General features: G+C 39.0%; 1 protein-coding gene across 1 annotated transcript in view; it reads right to left on the bottom strand.

Annotated features, from left to right (window-relative positions):
* Window positions 1-23,074, bottom strand: part of nav1a (neuron navigator 1a) — a 138,830-nt gene that overhangs the window by 96,606 nt on the left and 19,150 nt on the right. Inside the window, 5 exon segments of the mRNA XM_079848548.1 lie at window positions 258-360; window positions 22,139-22,535; window positions 22,537-22,794; window positions 22,796-22,825; window positions 22,827-22,906. Of these exon segments, the coding sequence (XP_079704674.1) occupies window positions 258-360; window positions 22,139-22,535; window positions 22,537-22,794; window positions 22,796-22,825; window positions 22,827-22,906 (868 nt within the window).

Raw genomic sequence — 23,074 nt, 5'->3', positions numbered from 1 at the left:
GTATATGACTTTTTTTTAAAGAATGCATTTACATGAAGATAAAATTCTGGCCAATACCGATAAGCTTATAATTATTACAATACAAGTTATTATACTATATTGTCTTATTTTTTTTACATTTTGGCAACCCTTATTTTAGTTTTAAACCTGATTTTTGTGATTTACTAGAATACAATTAACCAAGAACAAAACAAAACAGAACAAACAGTCCATCTCCAATTCAAGCAGTGCTTGGCTTGGCGTGTGACCTCCTGTACCTGTGGCTGAGCTGCGACCCCCGTAAGCTGGTCATGGTATCTTCCAGGTTCTGCCGGAGGTCGAGGACATTCTGAACGGTGCGTTTCCTCTGGGACTCGGGATCTGCAGAAAAGAGCAGAGAGGAGAGGATGAGTGACTGGTTAATGCAGGGATTTAGCAGTGATGTGGCCATACACACACACACACAAACATAAGATTTAACACTTTGTGGAGAACGGCCAACAAAAACATTAGCGTATATCAAGATGCATGATATCGAGCCATGTTCCACCTTTCCACTCACACACGTACAGTATCTCAGCTTTCAGGAACAACACACAAACGGCTTTCTCTCACACTGTAAGAGGGCAGAGCAAACGGAGCAGTGGAATATGGCGATTCAGCAAGCGGGCAGCTTTTCAGGCAGTACTCGAATGAATTAAACATTACATTTCCAGTCTGCCAAGATGCCAAAAGCACTTTGAGCTACTGTACTAGCAAGCTCACTTAAACAGGACATTAGTATTTATAAAAGGTCTCCTTTCAATTTAATTGCTTTCTTTATTTAGGCAAATGTGCTTATACAGATTTATTTGACATTCAAGCTGTAAAACTGGGGGGGATGCATTATACGTCTTAACTCGACACATGTTGAGGACTGTTTTAAAACTGCTGACAGTAAAAGTGCTGTATTTCGTCTAATCAGCCTCCCACCCTAAAAAATACAGCGCTGCTCTAGTGTCAGATCGTAAAACCCACATAGCGCAGTTTACAAAGACGTTCCCCTAAGTTTATCAGTTCATCAGTTTGGCTTCATACACACAGGATGGACTTGCGTATCACATACTGCCTTTAATGTATGTTGAAATTATGTGAAACAGAATGAAATGTGTAATGTTGTCAAATGACTCACTATGCTGGCAAGTCCACTAATCATTTTGGAATTAAAAACGGCACTGTCTTAACTTTTGACCAATCAAACAATGAGAAAAAAGATACTCATTTAAAAAAAAAATTATATTGCTTCATTCATACAGTTCATGTGTCACACAGGCAATTGAACGTTGAGCGCATTGCATTGTTGTATAAAGCTAAATTATATAGATTGAAATGTAGTGTATTTAAAGGGAATTAAGGATATAGAATGTACTGCATGTACTGTTAGCTTGCTTATTGTGCTCAAGAGCATTATCTATGTCTTTCCACATGTCATATTATAAAGAAACTGCTTCTAACCACAGGTCGAGAACTGTATACAACCACACAAATGCTTGAGGCTGTTTGCAAATGTTTGTTAAAACTGTGGTTTCAGGTTAATGTTAATAATGATAGAACTTGCAAGTATAGTTGTCTAGAGATGCTTTTGGCAAACGTACCCCTAAATTGGAACTAGTGATGCACTGACATATTTGACACTGAAAATATTCTGCCAAAATAGCAGAAAAATTTCAGCCGAAATGGTTTTGGAGGGCCAAAATTAGCAACCTAAATAGATATCGCTCCTCAGATGACACATTTTAACTTTGTCAGTGACTATTTCATGCACACAGTGTGGATACTAAAACTGAATATGTCAGCAATGTTGACAGACTTCACCATGACAAAAAAATTATGTTAGAGTTGCAATTGGTAAATTTAGTTAGGCTGAAATATTAAGAGGAGACTCATTGCCAAAGAGCTTTCCTACGACTGGTTTATCACCTGTGAACATGATACCCCGAACAACATCAATTATCCAATTACATAAATAATTTGTAACAATAATAATTAAAAAATAATAATTAATTACATTAATTAGCGCTTTTCTCTGGGGGAAACTCCTCAACCACCATCACTGTGCATTATCCACCTGGATGATGGGACGGCAGCCATATTGCCCACCACAAACCCCACAAATGTATTGGTGGAGAGGAGACAGAGTGATGAAGCCAATGAGTTTATATGGGGATGATTTGGATGTCATGATGATGGACAAAAGCCAATGGGAAAATTTGGCCATTTTTTTTAATGACCACAGACAGCCTGAACCTCGATTTAACATCTAATCCGAAGGACGGTGCTTTTTGACAGTATGGTGTCCCCATCACTATACTGGGGCATTAGGACCCAGACAGACCACAGGGTAAGCGCCCCCTACTGGCCTCAGTAACACCTCTTCAAAAATGTAATTACCAATACATTTTCAGTTTTGCTTTTAGGCTAAATGAAAACTTTAATTCCATTTTCAGTGTTTTAGTAAAAAAAAAATCACTAATTGGAACTATGCACAATATTCATCCGACAGCCCTAAAATTTGGTGGGATTAGTCTCTACCTGTCCCTGCCACCTCACATCCCTCCCAAAACCTCATCACTCACACCATCTTGTATGTTTCCCCTGGGGTGTGTTAATCCTGAAGCTTGACCAGTCAGCACAGCAGGACCTCATGCCAAACCCTCTGTAATGACATCCAGACTGGCATTAGTCAAAGTCCTACTTTTAATTCACTTTAATCTCCACCATAGAAAAATGATTGTGTGTGTTTGTGAGTGTGTGTGTAGTGGATCAGTACAACACATGGAGGTGGCCTATGGCTTTGTGATGAAAATGGAGAACCCCCCCATGTGGCCCCATGTGGAGTGTCTCTTCATTCAGGCATAATCTCATACAATTAGACTCATGAAATACAATGAGTCTCCCAGAGTGGTTCAAATGGGCTGCTCTGCAAGTGAGGATGGTGGTTTGGTTAAGCTTCACCAGTGCGTCGGCGCACTGAAGCGTTTTTTTTTTTTTTTAGTTAAAAATTACTATCAGATTTAATGTTATACATTGACAAACTATACATCATTAAAAAGATATAAGACTCAAGTTTCAGTATTTGACCACTATTGTATTCTGAAAAACTTATAGTGATAGTTATGTCTTAATTTGTGTCAGGAGTTATGAAATGAAAAAATGAGTCGATACCTTTAATATGAATTATGCGCGTCAGCTGCTTTCATTCATAAAAAACTCCCGTGCTGTCGTCATGACAGCGATACACAAAACAACGTCCCTCAGGGCTTTAGCTCAAAAATGTGCAGATTTGGAGAAATATTGATATATTTTCATAGGTTTTCATCAGATTTCTATAGACAGGAATAATATTTATTGAATTTATGCCCAAATGCGTCGATGTAATCATTATGAGTGCTGGATACTGTGATGTATTGTGTTTTCAATCCATACCAACAGCCTGAGGGCGCTACATGCACAATAATAGTCCATATATAGAACATGAAGAAGAGGCATGATCATGTGACATTCCAGGAAGTCTCGAACACATTCAAAGCTATCAGAGATCGCTGTAACATGTTTTGAAGACAATAAACATGATTGAAATGATATTTGGTTTACCTGTGTTCTTCGAGTAATGTCAGGTATTTCCATAATAATAGATTATATTTATAATGTAATGCTAATCGATATAGACTTTATCATTGTGCAGAATAAAATATATATATATATTTTCTGTCTGATTTTTTTATCTGAAGCGAAATTATATCACAGAAGATTATTTAAAACGATCGACTTGCGTTATAAATTAAGTTTGGAGCACAAACATGGTTTTAATCTCATAAATTGTCGTGTATTGATGGTGTGCTAAGCTAACATGCTAGCTAGCCCTAGGTGCACCTGCCACATAGCAGTTATCCTTTTATGTTTTTTTTTCTAAATATGCTTACTGAAATTCAAGCAGGGCATTTGATCCAGTTTTTAAATGTTAAGTGAGAACTTTGATAAAAGAAATTAGGGATTGAAACCCTATGAATAGCTTGTGAATAGCCAGTCGTTAGAAACTATAATGCAGACAAAAGAAATGCATATTTCGAGCCATAACCAGGCTGGAGAGGTGTGAATGTGTGCAGGGGGAGACTGAGACTGAATGGGGCTCGTTTGCACCACAAAACTATAGAGACAATATACTGAATTGATGTTTAGAAGATGGCAATAAACATCAGTAGCATTTTAAAGTAGCAAATCAAAATAAAGTCATTGACATGGTCTTGAAAAACATTTAACTAAATACAGAGTTTTGGACTTATTATCTTCAGATTTTAAATATAAAATGTTTAGACATGTGGCCTTAGCTGTAGTGCATTTCTAGATTGCTCCAGTGCCAACTTCAATTTTATTTTCATGAGGATGTTTCATAAAAATTAATTTCTAATAACTTTACAAAACTTTGAAGCTATTTATAACAATTTTTTTCATTATGACAATAATTAATTCTACATTTACAATAAACTGCCAGGTGTCAGCTTTCAAATGAGATCATACTTGTGCTTTTAGTACAAAGGGTTCATGAACTGTATCTGTTTAAGTTTGGGTATGTCATTTCTGGGGATTTTTCAAAAGTGGCGTTGCAGCTTAACAGGTTAAAGCTAGTTTGGCTTGTACTTTACATAACTGAGGCCCTCTATCATATAGTTATGTTATGCTCTGCTCTGGGTTAGTTCACCCAAAAATAAAAATTCTGTCATTACTCATCCGCATGTCATTCCAAACCCATAAGACATTCGTTCATCTTCAGAACACAAATGCATATCTTTTTAATGAAATCTGAGTTTTCTGTCCCTCTATTGACAGCTACGCAACTACCACTTTCAAGCCTCAGAAAGGTAGTAAAGACATCATGAAAGGAATCCATGTGACTTCAGTGGTTTAACATCAATTTTATAAAGCGACACAATTGCTTTGTTTGCACAAAAAAACCCTATAATTTACCACTTTATTTATAAAATATTAATCTCCAACATGCGTTCACAGGAGCACCATAACGCATACATGTTGTGTTGACACGAGAGCAGACGTTGTTATGTGAACTCACGTTGGAGATTAATATTTTTTAAATAGAGTGGTAATTTTTTTTTTTTTTTTTGGAAACAAAGCACTCACGTCACTTAATAAATTTGAGGTTAAACCACTTGAGTCACATGGATTATGTCTTTTCTACCTTTCTGGGGCTTGAAAGTGGTAGTTGCATAGCTGTCAATGGAGGGACAGAAAACTCTCAGATTTAATTAAAAATATATAAATCTATAAAAAAGAAAATTTGTTTAGATTTTTTTTTGGCACCCTCAGATTCCAGATTTTCAAAAAGTTGTATCTCGGCCTAATATAGTCCTATCCTAACAAACCATACATCAATGGAAAGCTTATTTATTCAGCTTTCATGATTTCAGTGATTTAAAAAGATTGACCCTTGCGACTGGCTTTGTGGTCCAGTGTCACATTTGTGTTCTGAAGCAAAAGTTTTACGGGTTTGGAATGACATGAGGGTGAATAATTAATGACAGAATTTTCATTTTTGGGTGAACCAACCCTTTAAAGGTTTTGAGTATTGATGAACGCTTCTCTACATAATAGTTTATATATGTTGACCTCACCTTACTTTCTCATCAAATAAGCAAATTAGAATGATTTCTGAACGATCGTGTGAAACTGAAGACTGGAGTAATGATGCTGAAAATAAAGCTTTGCCATCACAGTAATAAATTACATTTTAAAATATATTACAATAGAAAACATTTATTTTTAAATTGTAATATTTCACAATATTACAGTTTTTACTGAATTTTTGATAAAATAAATGCAGTCATGGTGAGCATAATTTGGCTTTTTTTCCAGAGCCACTTGTCCCACGTTCTCCCTGTTATTTTCTGTCTTACCTCTAACATCTATCATAATATAATAATATAATTGTCAAACAGAGCAGGTTTATCTGTTTGGCTAACCAATGACAGCTGGTGGTATAACAGGAATCCTTTTGGGAAACATTTCACTTCGTTATTTTATGCCATTCCTTTGGATATCACTTCCATTACATTTAATTGAGCAATATGTGTGTCATAAAACCAAAGACGAGTAGAGTTTAGAGCAGCCTGACCACAACCCCCCATTGACAAGATGACAATGATGGTGTCTGCAACAGTCTGTGTCTGAAAGGACCATTAACTCTCTGTGATAGCACACATTAAGCTGTGAGAGGGTAATTACCAGAAAATGGACAGATTTGAGAGAACATGTTGGAGTCAGTGGATATTTTACACCGAAAACATGCATAGTGGATTTGCTCCCATTCGTTAATGGATTCAGTATTGAGATCTGTCGAAGATAAGCATGCATTTCGAAGAATTATGTGTAGTTATATGTCCAAAAACATTTGTAACCACAGCCGAGAGTTTTCTCTCAGTAATAGGACATTGTGCATGGATTGTTCCAGTTAGCAGTGGATGCATGTGAATTGTGCTGTTGACCGCTGGTGTAACGAAAGGAGACTGAGAAGATCATCACACTTCCACCCCCACGCCCACGGACCCCTGCGGGTCAGTCCAGCTGGCCAGTGCTGGAATGACCTATGCAGAGAGAGAGAGTTCATGAACCTATGAGGTGTCCATCACCCTGATGGATGAAGTCTAAGCACAGCCAGTCTGGCAGCACCACTCAATGCAGCAGAAACATGCTCACGAAAACATATCACAGTGATTTCACCATTAAGAGGTGTGACATATAAGAACTATTGATTTCAGTGGCTTTGGGAATTAGCTCAATACTGAGATGATGGTGTCACTGAACGCACAGAACCGTTGCAGCACCATGTGCCAGTTAAAGTAGTCAAGCTGTTCAGATGTGAAAGGTTATCTCCAGTGGCAAGCAGAGGGGGAGCCAGAAAAATATGAATCCAATAATTTGTGGTGCTTGCTAAGAGGTAGAACAAACCCCTGATACCTCAAACCATGTGCATGTTAAGAAGATGTGTGCCATTACTTGTGATCAAATATGCCAAAAGTGGCAGAATGTCAGAGACTTGGGGGTGAGTTTTTGTGACTCACCTAGCAACCACTCCAAACATCATGACAACCACCACAACACCCTAGCACACAGGTGTCAAACTCAGTTCCTGGAGGGCCACAGCCCTACACAGACTACGTTTACATGCAGCCAATAACCCGTTCAAAACTGGGATATTAGCAATAACCCGGTCACGCACGGCCATGTAAACACCGGTAAAAACCCGGATATGCTCATATCCCGGTTTTTAAAAACCCGGATATGATCCCTGGGGTAACCCTTTTCTAACCCGAATATTTGGCCATGTAAACGTGTATCGGCATATCCCCATCAAAAGGAACATTGATTTGTGTTCTGCGCATGTTCTATTCGCAAGGAATCTTGGTCTTTTGAGTAGAGACGGCGCATACAGAAACCCGCGTGCAGTATACCGGAAGTAAACAAGAAATAGAGGTAAACATGGCGAGACGCAGCACAGCAACACACTTTTGGAGCGAGGAGGAAAGCTCAAACAAAGGCGATCGCTATCTGCCCCGAACTATTCATTATCCGCGTGCTGCTGCTGTTGTTGTTGTCTTTGGATACATGAAGAAGAATCGGAAATGACGCATATTGCATCTTAAGGTTGTCCGTACGTCCAGGCGCTAACCGTGCGTCGCCGTTTACATCGGGATATTGCCAATTGATTACAAATTCCATGTATACAGGAGTAACTCTCTCTGCTCAAGCATGTAAACGGGTTATTCCGAATGTTTCAGAAACCCAAATAGTGACCTTAACCCGACCATAACCCGGATATTGGCTGCATGTAAACGTAGTCACAGTTTTGTTCCAACCCTGCTTCAACACACACACACACCTGCAGTTTTCAAATAAGCCTGAAGGACTTGATTAGCTGATCAGGTGTGTTTAATTAGGGTTGAAGCTAAACTCTGCAGGGCTGTGGCTTCCCTACTGAATACTTCCCTACTATATAGTATGCGAAAAACAGTACGCGAGCAGAGTAGTATGTCCGAAATCATAGAATTCGAAAAACAGTAGGCGAGAAGTACCCGGATGACCTACTACATCCGGCGAGATTCTGAAGTGCGCATACGATGGACACTTTACTATCCCATGATGCCACGGGAGAGGAGTTGTCGTCGTTATATTTGAAAATGGCGGAAAACGGAGACGCGGCTGTTTTCAAGTGTAAGTACTTTACAACACACTTTTTGTTTATTTGTGGTTAAATTGTATTCGTTTAACATCATACAAGTAAACGATTGACTTGTTAAAAGTTTAAATAATGTAAATTGAGGGTACAAGTTTGTGAATTGGCTGCAAAATGACAATTTTATCATTATTATTATTGCCGAACAGAACGAGCTAATGCCTGTCAGTTAACACTGTTTTATTTAAACAACGACGTTGTTTCTCAGTTAAATGAGAGGGTTACACAACTTTTCTTTTTTAATTTTACAACGGTTTTATTTCTTCTTTACCAGTGTTGATATGTAATATGTGTTGGCTACAAAGCAAGCTACTGTAATCAAGTGTACCTCAACTTGTCCAACATTAATATTAATTTAATAATATAGATTGAGCATGGTTCATCACTAATGTTAAATTCTGTGTTGATTTTGCAGGGGCTGATGACCACACCTGTGTTCTTTATAGAGTGGCTAATGAAAGGGAGGAAAGAAAAGAAAGAGCGACGAGAGAGAGAGGAAAGATTCCTTCAGCTTTTAGAAATTGCTAAAAAAAAAATTATAATAAAGAAAACAAATGTTACACACTCTCTTTCCATTTATTTGTTAGTAAGTTCATTTTGTAATGCTGTTTTAGCAAGTTTTATTACAAAACACTTAATTCCCAGGGATTTACAGTACCGGTAGTTAGATTGTCAGTTGTAAAGTATTTAATATGTGGCATGGAGTAATTAATATTTTTAAAGGGTGTTGTGTGTGCACTTATTTTGTGACAGATTCCAGATGTTTTTTTCTTCTTTTTTTTTTTGAAAAGCAAATTGCAGGTATATCTGAAAAATAGTGCCACACTGAAGAGAAATATCCACACACCCCAGACACCTTTAAAATGTATTTGCTTTATTTTTGTATATTATTTAACTTTTAAATGGATACAGAATACAAAAGTTTAAAACAAAATCACAAAACTTTGGCACAAAGTAGTATAATATAGCTTAAAGCACCACCAAAAGCAAAAGTTTTAAAACTTTTTTTATTAAAGTGTCATCTTGAGGGAAGAAAATCAACGTCAGCAGCTTCAGTAAGTTAACCTTCACAGGTTTCTAAAGATCTAAAGGGACTTTCTTACTAACAATCTCATTTGTTGGGCATCACTTTAAAATAATTTAAAATCTGTTTCTTTAAAAGCATGTGTACAAGATGAGAACTTTACACCCTGGGCAATTTTTGGATTTCCACATTAATTTTTCCTATCTAAATTTAAAGTAAATAATTTGTAAAAAATTAAGCTCAAATATGTGATGTGTAGCTAGAGCACCAGCACCTCGATGGCCTTTTTTTCCACCCATGGTCGCAATCAGTGACTGGATGGACTACCGTGAGGGGTGGAGGTCAGCTCCATCTTTAAAATATAGATGAAGAATTGGCGTTGTAGGGCTCACAATCTGTAAATGTGTTCATAGTTTATTTTAGAATACGATTTGAATCGACAAGACACTTGTTTTCGGTGTTGGATTATTTATATGTATTATATCTGTATATGCTCCATTTCTTATATGTGTGTGTGTGTATATATATATATACACACACACACATACATATATATGAATACTTAATGTAAAAGCCTCTAAGTGCCATCTGGAATTTTCTTTTAGTTTGATTATTTTTATCAAGCTTGTATGTTTATGTTCAGTTATTTCACTTTAATGGCAATGAAAAGGACCTATTAATTGTCATTAAAGTGAAATTACTGAACCTAAATAATACAAGTTTGATAAAAATGCTCATTTTAGAAGAATTCTTTTCTTTTACGTCTTAAGTCTTCATATATACACATGTATGAATGAATGTGTGTGTGTATTGTATCTGACCTCGAGTGTGTTACCCTATTGTTCACTGTGTGTGTGTGTGTGTGTATATATACATATATATATATATGCACACACACACACACTGTGATATTGCCATCTATGAATGAATCGACAGAGATAAACACACGCATATTATTGATTCATTCATGTTTATTCATTGATGGCAATATCACAAGCAAATAAATTACTTTTTCCTTACCAAAAATCAACCTCTCTCATTGTTCACAGGTTTGTGTGTGTGCGAGCAACTGACCGCGACGACTCTGAATTGTGAGCACGAACGACGTAAAAACGCAGACGAAAGCGGAAAGAACAACTAAAAACACAAACTCTGGTGCAGTCAGTGGAACGGGCTCTTTAAATTTTCGCGCTGATGTGACCGCGCATGTTACGTGACAATACCAACATGGCGCATGTAGTACGTCCGGACTCCATTCATACTACCCGTATTCATACTATATAGAACGTACTTTTTTAACGGTCGCGAAGTACGTTCTAATTTAAATGTAGTACCTACTCACAAAGTATGCGATTTCGGACGCAGCCCATGAACACCACAGCAACTGCATAGCAATGCCCTGGCAACCACTCTAAACACACAAACAACCATCTAGCAACCACCAGAACACCTTAGCAACACCCTAGCAACTACCTTGAACATCATAGACTGGCCTGGCAAACACCCTGAATACATTAACAACCTCATAGCAACCACTAGAACACCTAAGCAACACACTAGCAACCACCCAGAACACAATAGCACTGGCCTGGCAATCTCTTAGAACACTCCAACATACACGTGCTGTAGCAACACCATAGCATCCACCTGAACACCACAGCAGCTACATAGCAATGTCCTGGCAACCACCCTAAACACACACACAACCACCCTAAACATCATAGACTGGCCTTGCAATCACCATGAACACATTAACAACCACATAGCAACCACCAGAACACCTAAGCAACACCTTAGCAACTACTATGAATACCATTGACTGGACAGTCAATCACCCAGAACATTCTAATAACCATGTAACAACACCAGAACAGCAATAGCAATACTCTGGCAATAACCCAGAACAGATTAACAACCACCTAGCAACCTCATAGAGCACTCTAGCAACCATCCTGGACACCATTGACAAGCCTGGAAATTATCCAACGACCACATAACACGCTGGCAACCACCAGAGCACCATAGCAATCAAACAGCAATGTCCTGGCAATCATCCTGAACACATTTACAACCATCTAACAACCACTAAAACACCTGAGCAACACCCTAGCAACCACCCTGAACACCATTGACAAGCCTGACAATCACCCAGAACACTCTAATAATGTAGCAACAACCTAACAACCACCATAACACCACAGCAGCTGCATTTCAATGTCCTAGCAACCACCTTGAACACATTAACAACCACCACGCCTTTGCAACACCCTAGCAACCACTCTGAACATCATAGACTCGCTTGGCAATAACTCAGAACACTCTAATAACCATGTAGCAACACTCTAGCAGCCACAAGAACACCATAGCAACTGCATAGCAACATCCTGGCAACCATCCCAAACACACTAACAACAACTTGGCAGCCTAACAACCACCCAGAATACATTAGGAACTGCACTGCAATACCTTGTCAACCATCCAAAGCACTCTAACATCCTGGTGCATGTTTTGCACAAGTAAACAAAACTCATATATAATTCAGAAAATATATATTCAAATTGCTTCATTTGACCATTCATTTGTTGGGGACAGTTTAGACTCCCACTATTGCTTGGTTATCATGTCTGCTACCCTACACTAGATGGCACACATGCTTGGGCTCTTCCCTCTTCAGATTGGATGAATCCATGCTTTACAGATTGGCACTCCATCCAAAATGCCCAAGAGTCACATTCATTTACTGAGCAGTAGTAGTTAAAATCATATTAGATACACTTGAATTGACCACTCTAGGACAGTTCATTTCATTTGTGCTTGATTTAAATCCATCCCTCTCAACATTCATCCCAATGAAAGTACCAGCAGGACAACCAAAACTAGCTACAGAAAAACATTGGGGGGTTTTGTAGCTTTTTCCAGAGTTTATTAGAGTATAACAAACAACATTGTTATTTATGTCTTAATTAGAGGTGTTTTCTCTGAGAGGGCAAGAAAAGCAGTGCTTCCTTTAAAATTTAGATGAGAAAATAATCAATAGTCAAAATAAAATGAGAGGAACTTATTTTTTTTCTAAAGTCACTGTCAAATGAACAGACGACTTGCAAAATAAACAACTCAGCTACCCAGATATCACCATTTTCGGTCACATCTGAATCAATATGAATTTGAAATAACTCAAAACATGAAATGTCTATTGATGAGAAGGTATCTATACTAATAACAGCTGAACTGTTAGTAGTAACAGATAAAGACTATTGTACTCAAAATATTTCCAACCACCACTGATCTTATTATGAAAGTTATGTTACATGAGCTTTCTTTAAGACCGTCTGCCTGTGCCAATGGAAGTTGCACGAGAAGCTCTGTAAAAAATCTTCTTTGTCCATGTTCAGTCATGCAACCGGCTGAAATTACCTTTGATCTTAAGTCACATGACTTGCAGAGCAGACTGAAAAGCATTAAATAATTATTAAGCATTTCTCACAAGCTTCAGCTTTAACTGGTGCCCTTTCTTGTGATGCAAATGTTTGCTCTTGGATCCCAAAAAGGAATGTGTAACATACTACATCCTGAAACAAAAGACATTAGCCACTGTAGAAGGAGGGGGCTTCCTACCCCCAATCCCACGGCTGCATCTAATCAATTCCACGCAGTTGTTAAGCACAGCTCTCGTTTATGGTAATTAAAGCCTCCCCACTACATGGGGTAAGGTTGACGGAAAGGTCCAAGACCATTAGACTTCCTGTTTTCCAAATCGGCTCGGGCCCAGAGGACCCAGCTGCAGCCGGGGTGAGGGAATGAGGAAATTAGGGATGCAAATTTCTCCCCCCGTCGCAAACACATTCTCAGGGGGAAAGCTAATGAATCAAGGCTAGCTGGTTAAATGTGGATGGGGGGACTGCAGTACACCTGCCTCCCCCTCTTTACACCCTCATCTACTTGTGATGGGGTGCTAAGAGAAAGAGTTGAAAGCGGCCGCTACCAATTCAGTCGTTCTCTTTTCTCTGCCTATTCAGGGGTATACAAGTTGATTCAAGACTGTCCGGGGAAAAGCAGAGACACTGGGAGAATTCTAATGGTACATGCTTTGAAACAAAAAGTGGCATCAGGCCGACAAACAGAGAACCAACAGTAGCTTAGTTGATGTGTTACAATAATATACTGTGACGACAAAGCACTGGGAGAATGGAAGCTTCCAAAGGAATGGGAGGACTCTACTGTACGTATATTTAGCTCAAAAGAGAACACAATAAAAGAAAGGCTGTAAAGTGTGTTGCATTCTAATGGGATACTTTCTAAACCCACATAAAGAACTTGTCAAATGCTTGCACTGGCAAAGTCACACCTCATTTAAAGGGGTTTAAAAATGACCGTTTATCACAGGATGAAAGATTAACAGTAATCCCATAATTACAGTTGGCGTATAATTGGGATTTATGGGGCCCTCAGAAGTGGCTCTAGAACTTGGATTGTGATTTCATGGTCTTTATTGTTTAGAAAAGATTTGGGACATGCAATAGATAACTGTCCAACAGATAGCTAGATGCCATTTAAATACAGTTTCCTGGTTTAATAATCCTCTCAACACCAAAATGTTGAGATTTTGAGAAGACGACTCACACAGAGTCAGTTAGATCAGATCACATATCTTAATGAAAAGTAGTCATGCATGCTAACCCTAATGACCACATCTTCTGGATCTGCTCCAAATCCATGGACCTCTAGAGTCTCCTGAAGAGGTGAGAATCCAACTGAGGGAATCACAGTTCCAGTAATTGAAACATCCTGTAGAACTTCCAAGACATTGTTGCAGAGTGTCGAACCCAATATTACAACATCTAAACACAAGACTGTGAAACGTTTTCATCTCTGAAATACACAACCAGCTTAAAGTACCATCTAAACCCAAGGCTGCCACACGGTCTCAACAGCTTAAAAGACTGAGAGTGTCTTCCTAATGAGTAGCTGACGCATAGCCTGTCAATAGAGAAGCTAATAGGGTGTAGACCGATACTTACTGGAACCATCTTTGGTCTTTCTGAGAATGCTATGAGAGCAGTAAGTGAAATGGACAAACTAAATGGATGTCAGAGAGTGCTCTGAAGACAATTTTTTGGCAGAACTGCACCCCTTTTCTAAAAGGTCTTGTCTGGAAAGTGAACAGTGTAAAACAAAGCACAGCACTGGCGCTCTTGTTGGATTCATTGGTATTTACCAAATGATGGTCGATTTCCATCCATAATCATTTTTATTTTCCATGTTTTATTACCAGCGCCGAGGAACAGATGATGGTTAATTGATTAATTTGCTAGGTGACAGGGATCTAAATAAGGCCAAATTAATCCCATAGGGATGTTAATGTAGTTTAATGGCCTAGCATTGTGCCAGAGAAACATTTTTCACTACTTTGAAAAACTGGCCATTATTTTATTAGCAACACACTGCGATACTCTTAAATTACTCTGAGTAGGAATTCATTTCAGACTCATTTGTGGTGTAGGGGATATTGTATAGTAACCCGCTCCTCCACCACAAGTTTGTTTCATTTCTAGTTTACCCTATGACTCTGTGTCTGTGTTTTTCAACTCTAATCCTTTACTCCAGTCAGGGTGCTTGGAGACAAAGTGGTGACCTCGACAACATGAAAACAGGAAGACATGTACACACGCAAGCACACAGCATCTGGTCAATGAAGGGACTCTTAAATAACAATAGAGTGTCCTGCAGATGCTTCAGCCAAATGGTAGAAGACACACCACGGGAAATGAGAAGACAGACTGGCATATCCGCACAAAATCACAATAATATCCTTGGGGGATAACTACAGAGGAAGAAAACGGCGATGCTCTGGTCTTATAATGCTGGTGTTGTTTCCAGAAAGTATTATAAGACTTCCTTATCTTGCCTCACTCATGTTGCAATCCCATGACACTTTTTGCAAAATCATACAAGAGGCTGAACTGAATCAGAACAGCTGAGAAATTCTAATGAAATAGTCGCCAAAAAAAAAAAAAGACCTACTGCCATGACGAATCTGATTTGAAGTTCAGATATATTCAGCCAAGAAAGAAAAGCAAAGGGAAATATTTCTCACAACACCAAGGCTGGGAAAATTGTAGTGACATTTAAACACAATAAAGCAAGGCTGCAACACTGCATCCACCCTACTGGACACAAGTTTTGGGCCATAATGTCAAACATAATGTCATTCTTATTGTGACGATTGGAAAAGATGGCTTCCTATTCATGGATGTATCTGACATGGCGAAGGGAAATCCCCTTTTAAAATTTATTTTAAGTCGTTTAGCTCTCAGAGGACTGCAATAATCTGTTGACAATATGTTACTGTGGTAGCTTGTAGTCAAAAAAATATTTCAAACTGTGACACTTAAAGAATATTGCCGGTTCATGCTGTCAAGCTCATTTGACAGCATTTGTGACAATGTTGATTACCACGAAACAATTTTCAATTTCTATTAAAAAACAGGTTATTCTGAGGCATTTAGAAGTGAAAGTGCAAGTGAATGGGGCCAAGTTGGCTGTTTATATCATCAGTTGTTTTAGGATCATAGAAACAAAGTTGTGAAATACCAATTTACTCAGAAAAGGTTTGCACACATCTTTTTTCCATGGTAAATCACATTGCATATGTCTTGTGTCCATAATACTGAAACAGTATTTTTACATGTATAGGGTCAATTCACTTACATTGTAAAAAAAGGCATTCATTTCCAAAGGCCATTACATACAGGTAATCGTGATTCTGGTTATGCTAAAATATCTTCCTGCTCAGTGGAACAGTTGAAAGTGAACTTAAAAAAAAGTTCCCCCTCAGGGAAAGCTTATTCCACACCACTCACAACTGACCAGAAGCAGTAATGTTTGATGAGGAATCCCTACATGCCCAAGGGCAGGGAAGAGTGAAGTGGGAGTGATGCCCAAACAACAGCAGGGTTTGTAAACTGACTGGTGTAGAGAAACCTCCAACACCACAGCTGCATCTCTTGCAAGCCTCTCAAGACTTAAGGAGGTCCAACCCAGCTGTTGTTGTGCCCAATTACTACGACTAGCGGACACATTTTCAATGAAGACAGAGTCGTAAAAAGAGGTCCATGTGGAACAATGTTTTCTTGCCAAAGATTGAGCACAAGTGTTGCTCAATTTCTTCGGAAGCTCAAGGAGGTAAGAGGTGGTGCAATGCTGTTTGACAAACAAAAACATCATAACTCTGAAATGACTTCAGGCCAAAGTGATCCCATCACACCATGTAGGGTCAAAGAGACCAGCTGTGGAACAGGAGACCATGTGTGGAGGGAACACGAGATCAACCGCTTCTTTCCGCTTTGGGGCGAAATGATTGCTTTTAACAAGGACTCTCCAGTCTTCTTCTTAAAGCAAAGATGAGGAGATCTGTCTGAAAGCAGCTAAGAAGAATATTTGAATGCATAGTACGCATACAGAGTTGTATTCAGCAGAGAAGACACAAAAGTAAATTACCTATTATTCTCAATGATTTAAGAATTTCTAAAATACTCCTACTGTATGTAGGGGAGACCATGACAAGATGAGTCATTTTGATTGAACAGGGTCATTGAATAAACAGGCTTGGAACTTTATAACTTACAATAATCATGGATTTAAGGTGAACCAGTTCTAAATCTGACCAACCATGCCTGCCTGCTTGAACTATGACTTTGTCACCTGTGTGCCAAAACAGCCATAGTTTTGCTTTTGTTAATGGAGTAAAGAGAGACATTGGGATGTTTGAATTTATAATGGCTTTATTGCCATTGACAAACAGCACATCTGTGACAAAAACCAACAATCTCATTCTCTTAGCGTGCAAGTGTTTACTCTAGACCAGTGGAGTTTTTAAAGAATTTGAGTGGCCTCACTGTATAGTTTTATACATTGGCAGCTATTGCTTACTGGGCCATTCACAGTTGATCTGAAGTAAATCATTTTCAACAAAATTGGGGCGATATTAGCTTTAGAGACCATTGGCAATGTGACAAAAATACAGTAGAGTTTGTTTGGATACAAGTAAAACAGCACATAAATAGTCACCTCAAGTTTCATTGCCTGGGTTTGTTATCTATAATACTAGAGCAATGATAACTTCAGTCACAATGAGTGACTACTGGGAAAAGAGTTGATTTCTTGCCCTATATTCACCCAGGCAAACCCAAGATATGTCCTCACATAAAACTGAGAAAAGCTTACACAATCATTTCCCCACGAGTGTTTTAAGCAGCAAACAACCAGGATATACGACAGGAAAACGTAATGCTGTTTATGTGGTGTTTTCTAACGACTGAAAAAAAGCTGTAATGGCGGGGGCCATCTCAACCGCAAAACAATTAAGGCCTTCAAAAACAGGACTGTGCAACTACTGCACATAAACCACCACTTGACTTGAAAAATAACTGGACATTTGAGCAAGACCCACAAAACAGCTCTCACTTAACTGACATAAAACAGGCTAAATATGTGCATCCAACCAAGAGTTGACTATTTTACATGGAAATGTCCTGGAAAGTATTGCTCTTTTGAGAGTTATTTTGCTTTGCTTAAATATAGGGCTGCTTCCAGCTCTAGTTTGTTGACGACTAAAACTCAGTCTGTGCTGAACAGGCTGAAACTGCAAATACATGGACAAAACAAATAACCAAAGATAGTTTCGCAATATTTCTTAATATTTTAAGAGATAAACAAACATTATTTCCATGTTGCATGCTTGCATAAATGAGCAGATTATTTCCACTCCTTCGTTTTGCAGACATGCAGAAATTCGATTGGGACTTAGATTGCATTAGTCGCACGCAGCATGCTGAGGCATGGAGATGTTGGTCATGATAGTAATCACATTATGAATCTGTTGGCCGTCAAAACAGTACACAAGTCATCGACTCAGTGCTCACAAAATGGAGATGGTCAGGTTGTACGTGTTTCCATGTTACCAGAGTTTGTCAAACCAAAACTTGACCTTTATTTGTGGTTCCTCTTTCAATTCCTGTTTTTACCATGTTTTGCTATTAAGTGCAATCTGGTCATCAGAACCATGTTTTGGTCAAAAGACAAAAAAAGTTATGTTTAATTATATAGTATATAGTATACTGTATCTATACATTGTTACAGCACTATAATTTTGTTAGCACAAACTATTGTATACATTACCTCAGTCTTATGCGACTCCGACTCCAAGTACCACACATGACGTACACAGCAGAATCAACTCACCTTATACAAAGTAAAAAAGTGTACCATTTTAAATATATTACACCTGCATTATTATACTTGTAGGCATTTGATTTGAATTGCATACACAGTATATACTGAGCTTGTTGCAATGCTGGTTTCAAAGTTGGTACTGCCTTCTCCACGAAGGATACATGTTAAGTGTCATTATAATTTTACTAAAACAGTATCTTGAAGGTATAATTATGCTGCCTACCTTTTAAAACTTTGGTGTTGGTCCAGTGACTATGATGCCTAAAAGTGCTGCCTACGTAGGGAGGTCACTAGGTTTGGGAACAGAGAACTAATGATGACCACCACAAATAAAATATACACCTTCCTTTATACATTTAAATAAAAGCTGTATACATAGCTGTATGTCTGTAGCTTCCCTTGAGATCAGCTCTTACACAACCAGACCTGGTTGAAATGAAATCATGCACACTGTGAAGAGGAGGCCTGCAGCATGCTGGGATGTCAGTCAGTTTGACTTTAACCCTTTCGACAATTTCCTGGCTTGTCATGCTCAGGAAAACATAATATGCACAGCAAAACCACTGCATATTAGTGATGGTTTCCTTTTAAAAGGGGCTGCTTGAATTAACAAACCCATTTCCTGTACATTATCATTTCTCTAACTGCCCAATGCACCGGTCTACAGCCAATTTAATGTGGACACACATTTATCGTGCATAACAGCCCAACAATATCACATTCAGGAAATGAGGAAATCCTGTGCCATGACTTACGAAATGCTTCCAGGTCATTGTGCCTTGTCCTAGAGGAAATGGATTAGATTGACTGCAGTCTTAACACGAAACTGAGATAAATGTATTGTTTTATTGTATCATTATAATTTGGCTGCTCTAAAAGTTCTAATTTTCTACTTTATTTTGTAGATCAGTACAAGCACAGTAGCCTCACCCTGAATGTGGCTGTCAGCAGCAATCATGTCCAGTCTAGTGCTTCTGCAACCCAGATCTCAAGCCAGGCAGAGATGGAAATGATGATGAAGAAAAAGATAGCAGTAAAGTGCCCCTGGTAAGAGGCTCTCAGCTCTCAGACACACACTTCAATAGCAGAATGAGACACTGAGAATAAATTGTCTCATTAAAGTAATAATAATATAATATGTAACAATAATGTAATAATAATGTAATAACAATCTAACAGTGTATATAATGCGGATTAAAACTACATACAAGTTAAAACAAAATTAACTTCTGTATTATTAGCACACATTTTCGAGTGAAACTGAATATTCAATGCAAAATAATGGAAAGTGGGGCTTGGTTTTATTTATCACGATTTTACTGGATTGTTAAAATAATTTACAGGGGCATGTTATTGGTTAAAACTATTTTTTTGTGCAACTTTTTTTTTTTTTTTTTTTTTTTTTGCAACCTAAGTCTTCATTATCTTCATGTGCCGTTAATCCTCAAATTCAAAAGCTATCCTACACAGTAGGATATTTGGTTTGATAAAGCTCTTATCAACACAAAGTAAGAAGCATCTTTCAAGTTCCTTATGGTGGTGGTTAAGGAGAGATTCCCTGATATGATTGTAAAGCACTTTGGGGGTACAGTAGTACATATGAAAGCGCTATATAAATGCCTCATTCATTCATTCCTTAAGTATTTAGAAGACATGTTTCGGTTTTCCATCTGATCTTAGTAGTGATTCTCTTAATCCTCCACTGGTGGCTCCCAATTATCACTGTCTAATACCAAAGGCATCTAAGCACTTAAGCAGAATGTTTCCATATTTCCAACTGGAGACCGAATTTACATAATTATAAAATGTGTTGGCTTGACTTGCCAGTTATACTGATCAAACTATTTTGAATTGTATCAAAGATGTTGCTTGGTGGGCACTGGCAGCGCTTATATTTCGACCAACTACGGTGCTGCTTATGCAGACATGACCTTGCATCACCTATCTTAACATTTCCTGATCCTCTTCCCCCACCTTCTTTCTGTTGTTTCCTGCCTCATCTCCTACCAGATAGCTATCATTAAAACTGTAAAAATAGCCAAAATAAAACAGAAAGCATTTATTTTGTATTGGGCAGTATTTCATATTCTGATTGCAAAAAAGAATCCCTCACAACAACACTTGGAGGCATGGTGTCTTGTGTAATTGAGTTTTGTGGAGTCAAAAGCAGAGGCAGTAGCCAAGCAATACTAATGCAGTCAGTCACACATGCATGTTTCAAACCCCAGAGGGAAGCTTTGAACCTTTTCTTGCACAGCTAACCCTGGTGTGCAGCACAAGCTAAAGGAATCAACAGTAATGTACGGAGGTCAAGATGTTGAAAAGAATATCAAATCCGGATCAGCTGTACAATATAAGACCATTTTTTTCCCCCAATTCCGCCCACCCCCATCCCTCAGCAGGTGTCGAGCGGCAAGGTCAAAATAAGCTCCAGGGAAGGAAGGGAAATGAGTATAGCTAATAGACTGAATTCCATTTTCTCATATCTCAACTCAATGGATTCACTTCACACCACATATTTTTGGCTGCTCTAACATTAAAAAAGCCATACACTGAGGCACTGCCTTTGAATTTAGACTATTGTTCAGAGTCAGATTGTTGAGAGATAATTTCTAATTGATAATCACACTCAAATCATCACTTACCATGTTAAATAGTAAAGTATCATGTGACTACCTAGCAAGGGAAGATGACTAAACAATAGCTGAGCGCAAAGGTAAATAGCTAATAAGTCACTGCACTGTTAATGTATTCTTAAATAAAAACAAAGCGCACAATGTCCATGTGTCGTTGCCATCTCATTCTGAGTCACTGACCTTCTCAAAGAGTGTGACATCCCTATTATTCTCTTTTGAAGTACCCCGGTAACAGAAAGAGGGAGAGGGAAGGGGAGAGAGGAAAATAGAGGGGGACCATCTGTCAACTGCCCCAGAGATCAATGGCACCAGCGGCAAGGCTAAATATGTTGCCCACCATGACTTGAAAACAATTCAACCGAGCGAGGTTTATTTTTAAGTTCCCACAATGACATCAAGCATCATTTACTGAACTGTTTCTAGTGTTAGTTTGTTTACATTATTTACAATGATGTGTGCTGAACTGAGGCTTATCATTGATGTAGAATTGGTAAAATATCTGCAAAAATAACAATAGTAAATCAATGTAGCCGTCCAAACCAGCAGCTAAGGATGCACATTCTGAAGATTAGGGCAGTATGTCAACTCTACTACAATGGTAAGGCAAATATACCCCTGGATCAACCCCTACCCCCCGATTGGAGCGCAGATTGGTCTCATCCAATACGTGCACAGATGCAAGGCATGAGCTTGCAATGTAAACAAAAAGGGATGCAGCGATTGTTCAATGGAAGTGTTTGAAATGCAACAATGAAAATCACTAACATGCAGTTGCAGCTCTGAGCCAAGAATAGATGTATGAATAAAGAAAATGTGCATTGTTATGTGATCAGCACAGGATGAATAAGAAATAGAAAGCGAGGTGGTTGCTAAGCAAGAGCAGGGCTGGGTTGAGCTATAGAGGTGATGCTGGATCCGTCAGCCAGGCAGCATTGCTCATTCCTCAGCATTGCAAGCGGATTAGTGGATCTTATTATTACTTACCCAACATCTGACTGAAGAGAAGCTGCTCCAGGTCTCCAAGTACCGTTACAACCAGTTCAGGGTCCACCTTTAGGAAGGTCTTGTCTCCTTCCTCTGGATCTGGTGCATCTTTGTCCCCTCCACCTCCACCTGGTGTGGCTGCTCCCGAAGTGCCATTTACAGATTTCTTACCATTAGCCTTAGCCTTGCTGGACAAGATCTCATCATCCGACTTGCTATCATCTGCCAGCTCTTGAGCTTTGCTGATGGGTTTGACCTCAGCATAAGGACCCTTAGGTATCCGACTAGGTTTCCCCAGCTTGGAAGGTGGGTTAAAGGGTTTTGGCTTTCCTAGAAACAGTGAATGTTCCGACTTGGAAAGGTTTTTGGAAAGAGGGATACCCTTGCCAGTACCCCCCTCCGGCATCTTTGAGCTTTCCTGACTTGTTCTGACCTGCCCCAGGTTTTTCCATGTCATCCGACCACTTGGGCTGGTACAGGTGCATCTTCTTCTCAGCGTCCGTAAGCACACACAGATTGGTCAAGGACTTTTGCTTGCGCAGGTTGCTAGGAACTGGAAGACGACCCTCAGAGTTTCCTGCTCGGTAGACCTTTAGCTCAGCCCGAGGAGTAGCCTGTGGGAGCCCTGACTTGCCCCTTTTCGCAGCCATGCCCCCCAACTCCTTTGGCACCCGCCTGGCCCTGAGGGGGTCTTGGCTTTGGAGGTTTTGTCAGCCTCAGTCTCCAGATCTACTCCTTGTCCTCTTGGGCTACCCCCAAGCATTCCTCCTGCGTGAAACCATGTAAAAGCATCAGTGAGTCAAAGGGGTTTTACAATCAAGCAAAAAAAAGAGACAAGGTACAAGGTTTGCAAGCTCTGTCGCTTGCTGCCAAATCCTTATCACAGGTAGAACTAGCTCTCCAACAACACATACAGAAAGACCAGTCAGTAGATCC

Source organism: Squalius cephalus (assembly GCF_949319135.1).
Source record: "Squalius cephalus genome assembly, chromosome: 18".
Classification (NCBI taxonomy): Eukaryota; Metazoa; Chordata; class Actinopteri; order Cypriniformes; family Leuciscidae; genus Squalius; species Squalius cephalus.
Note: the sequence above shows the minus strand (reverse complement) of the source record. Positions and strands in the feature narration are given on the sequence as shown.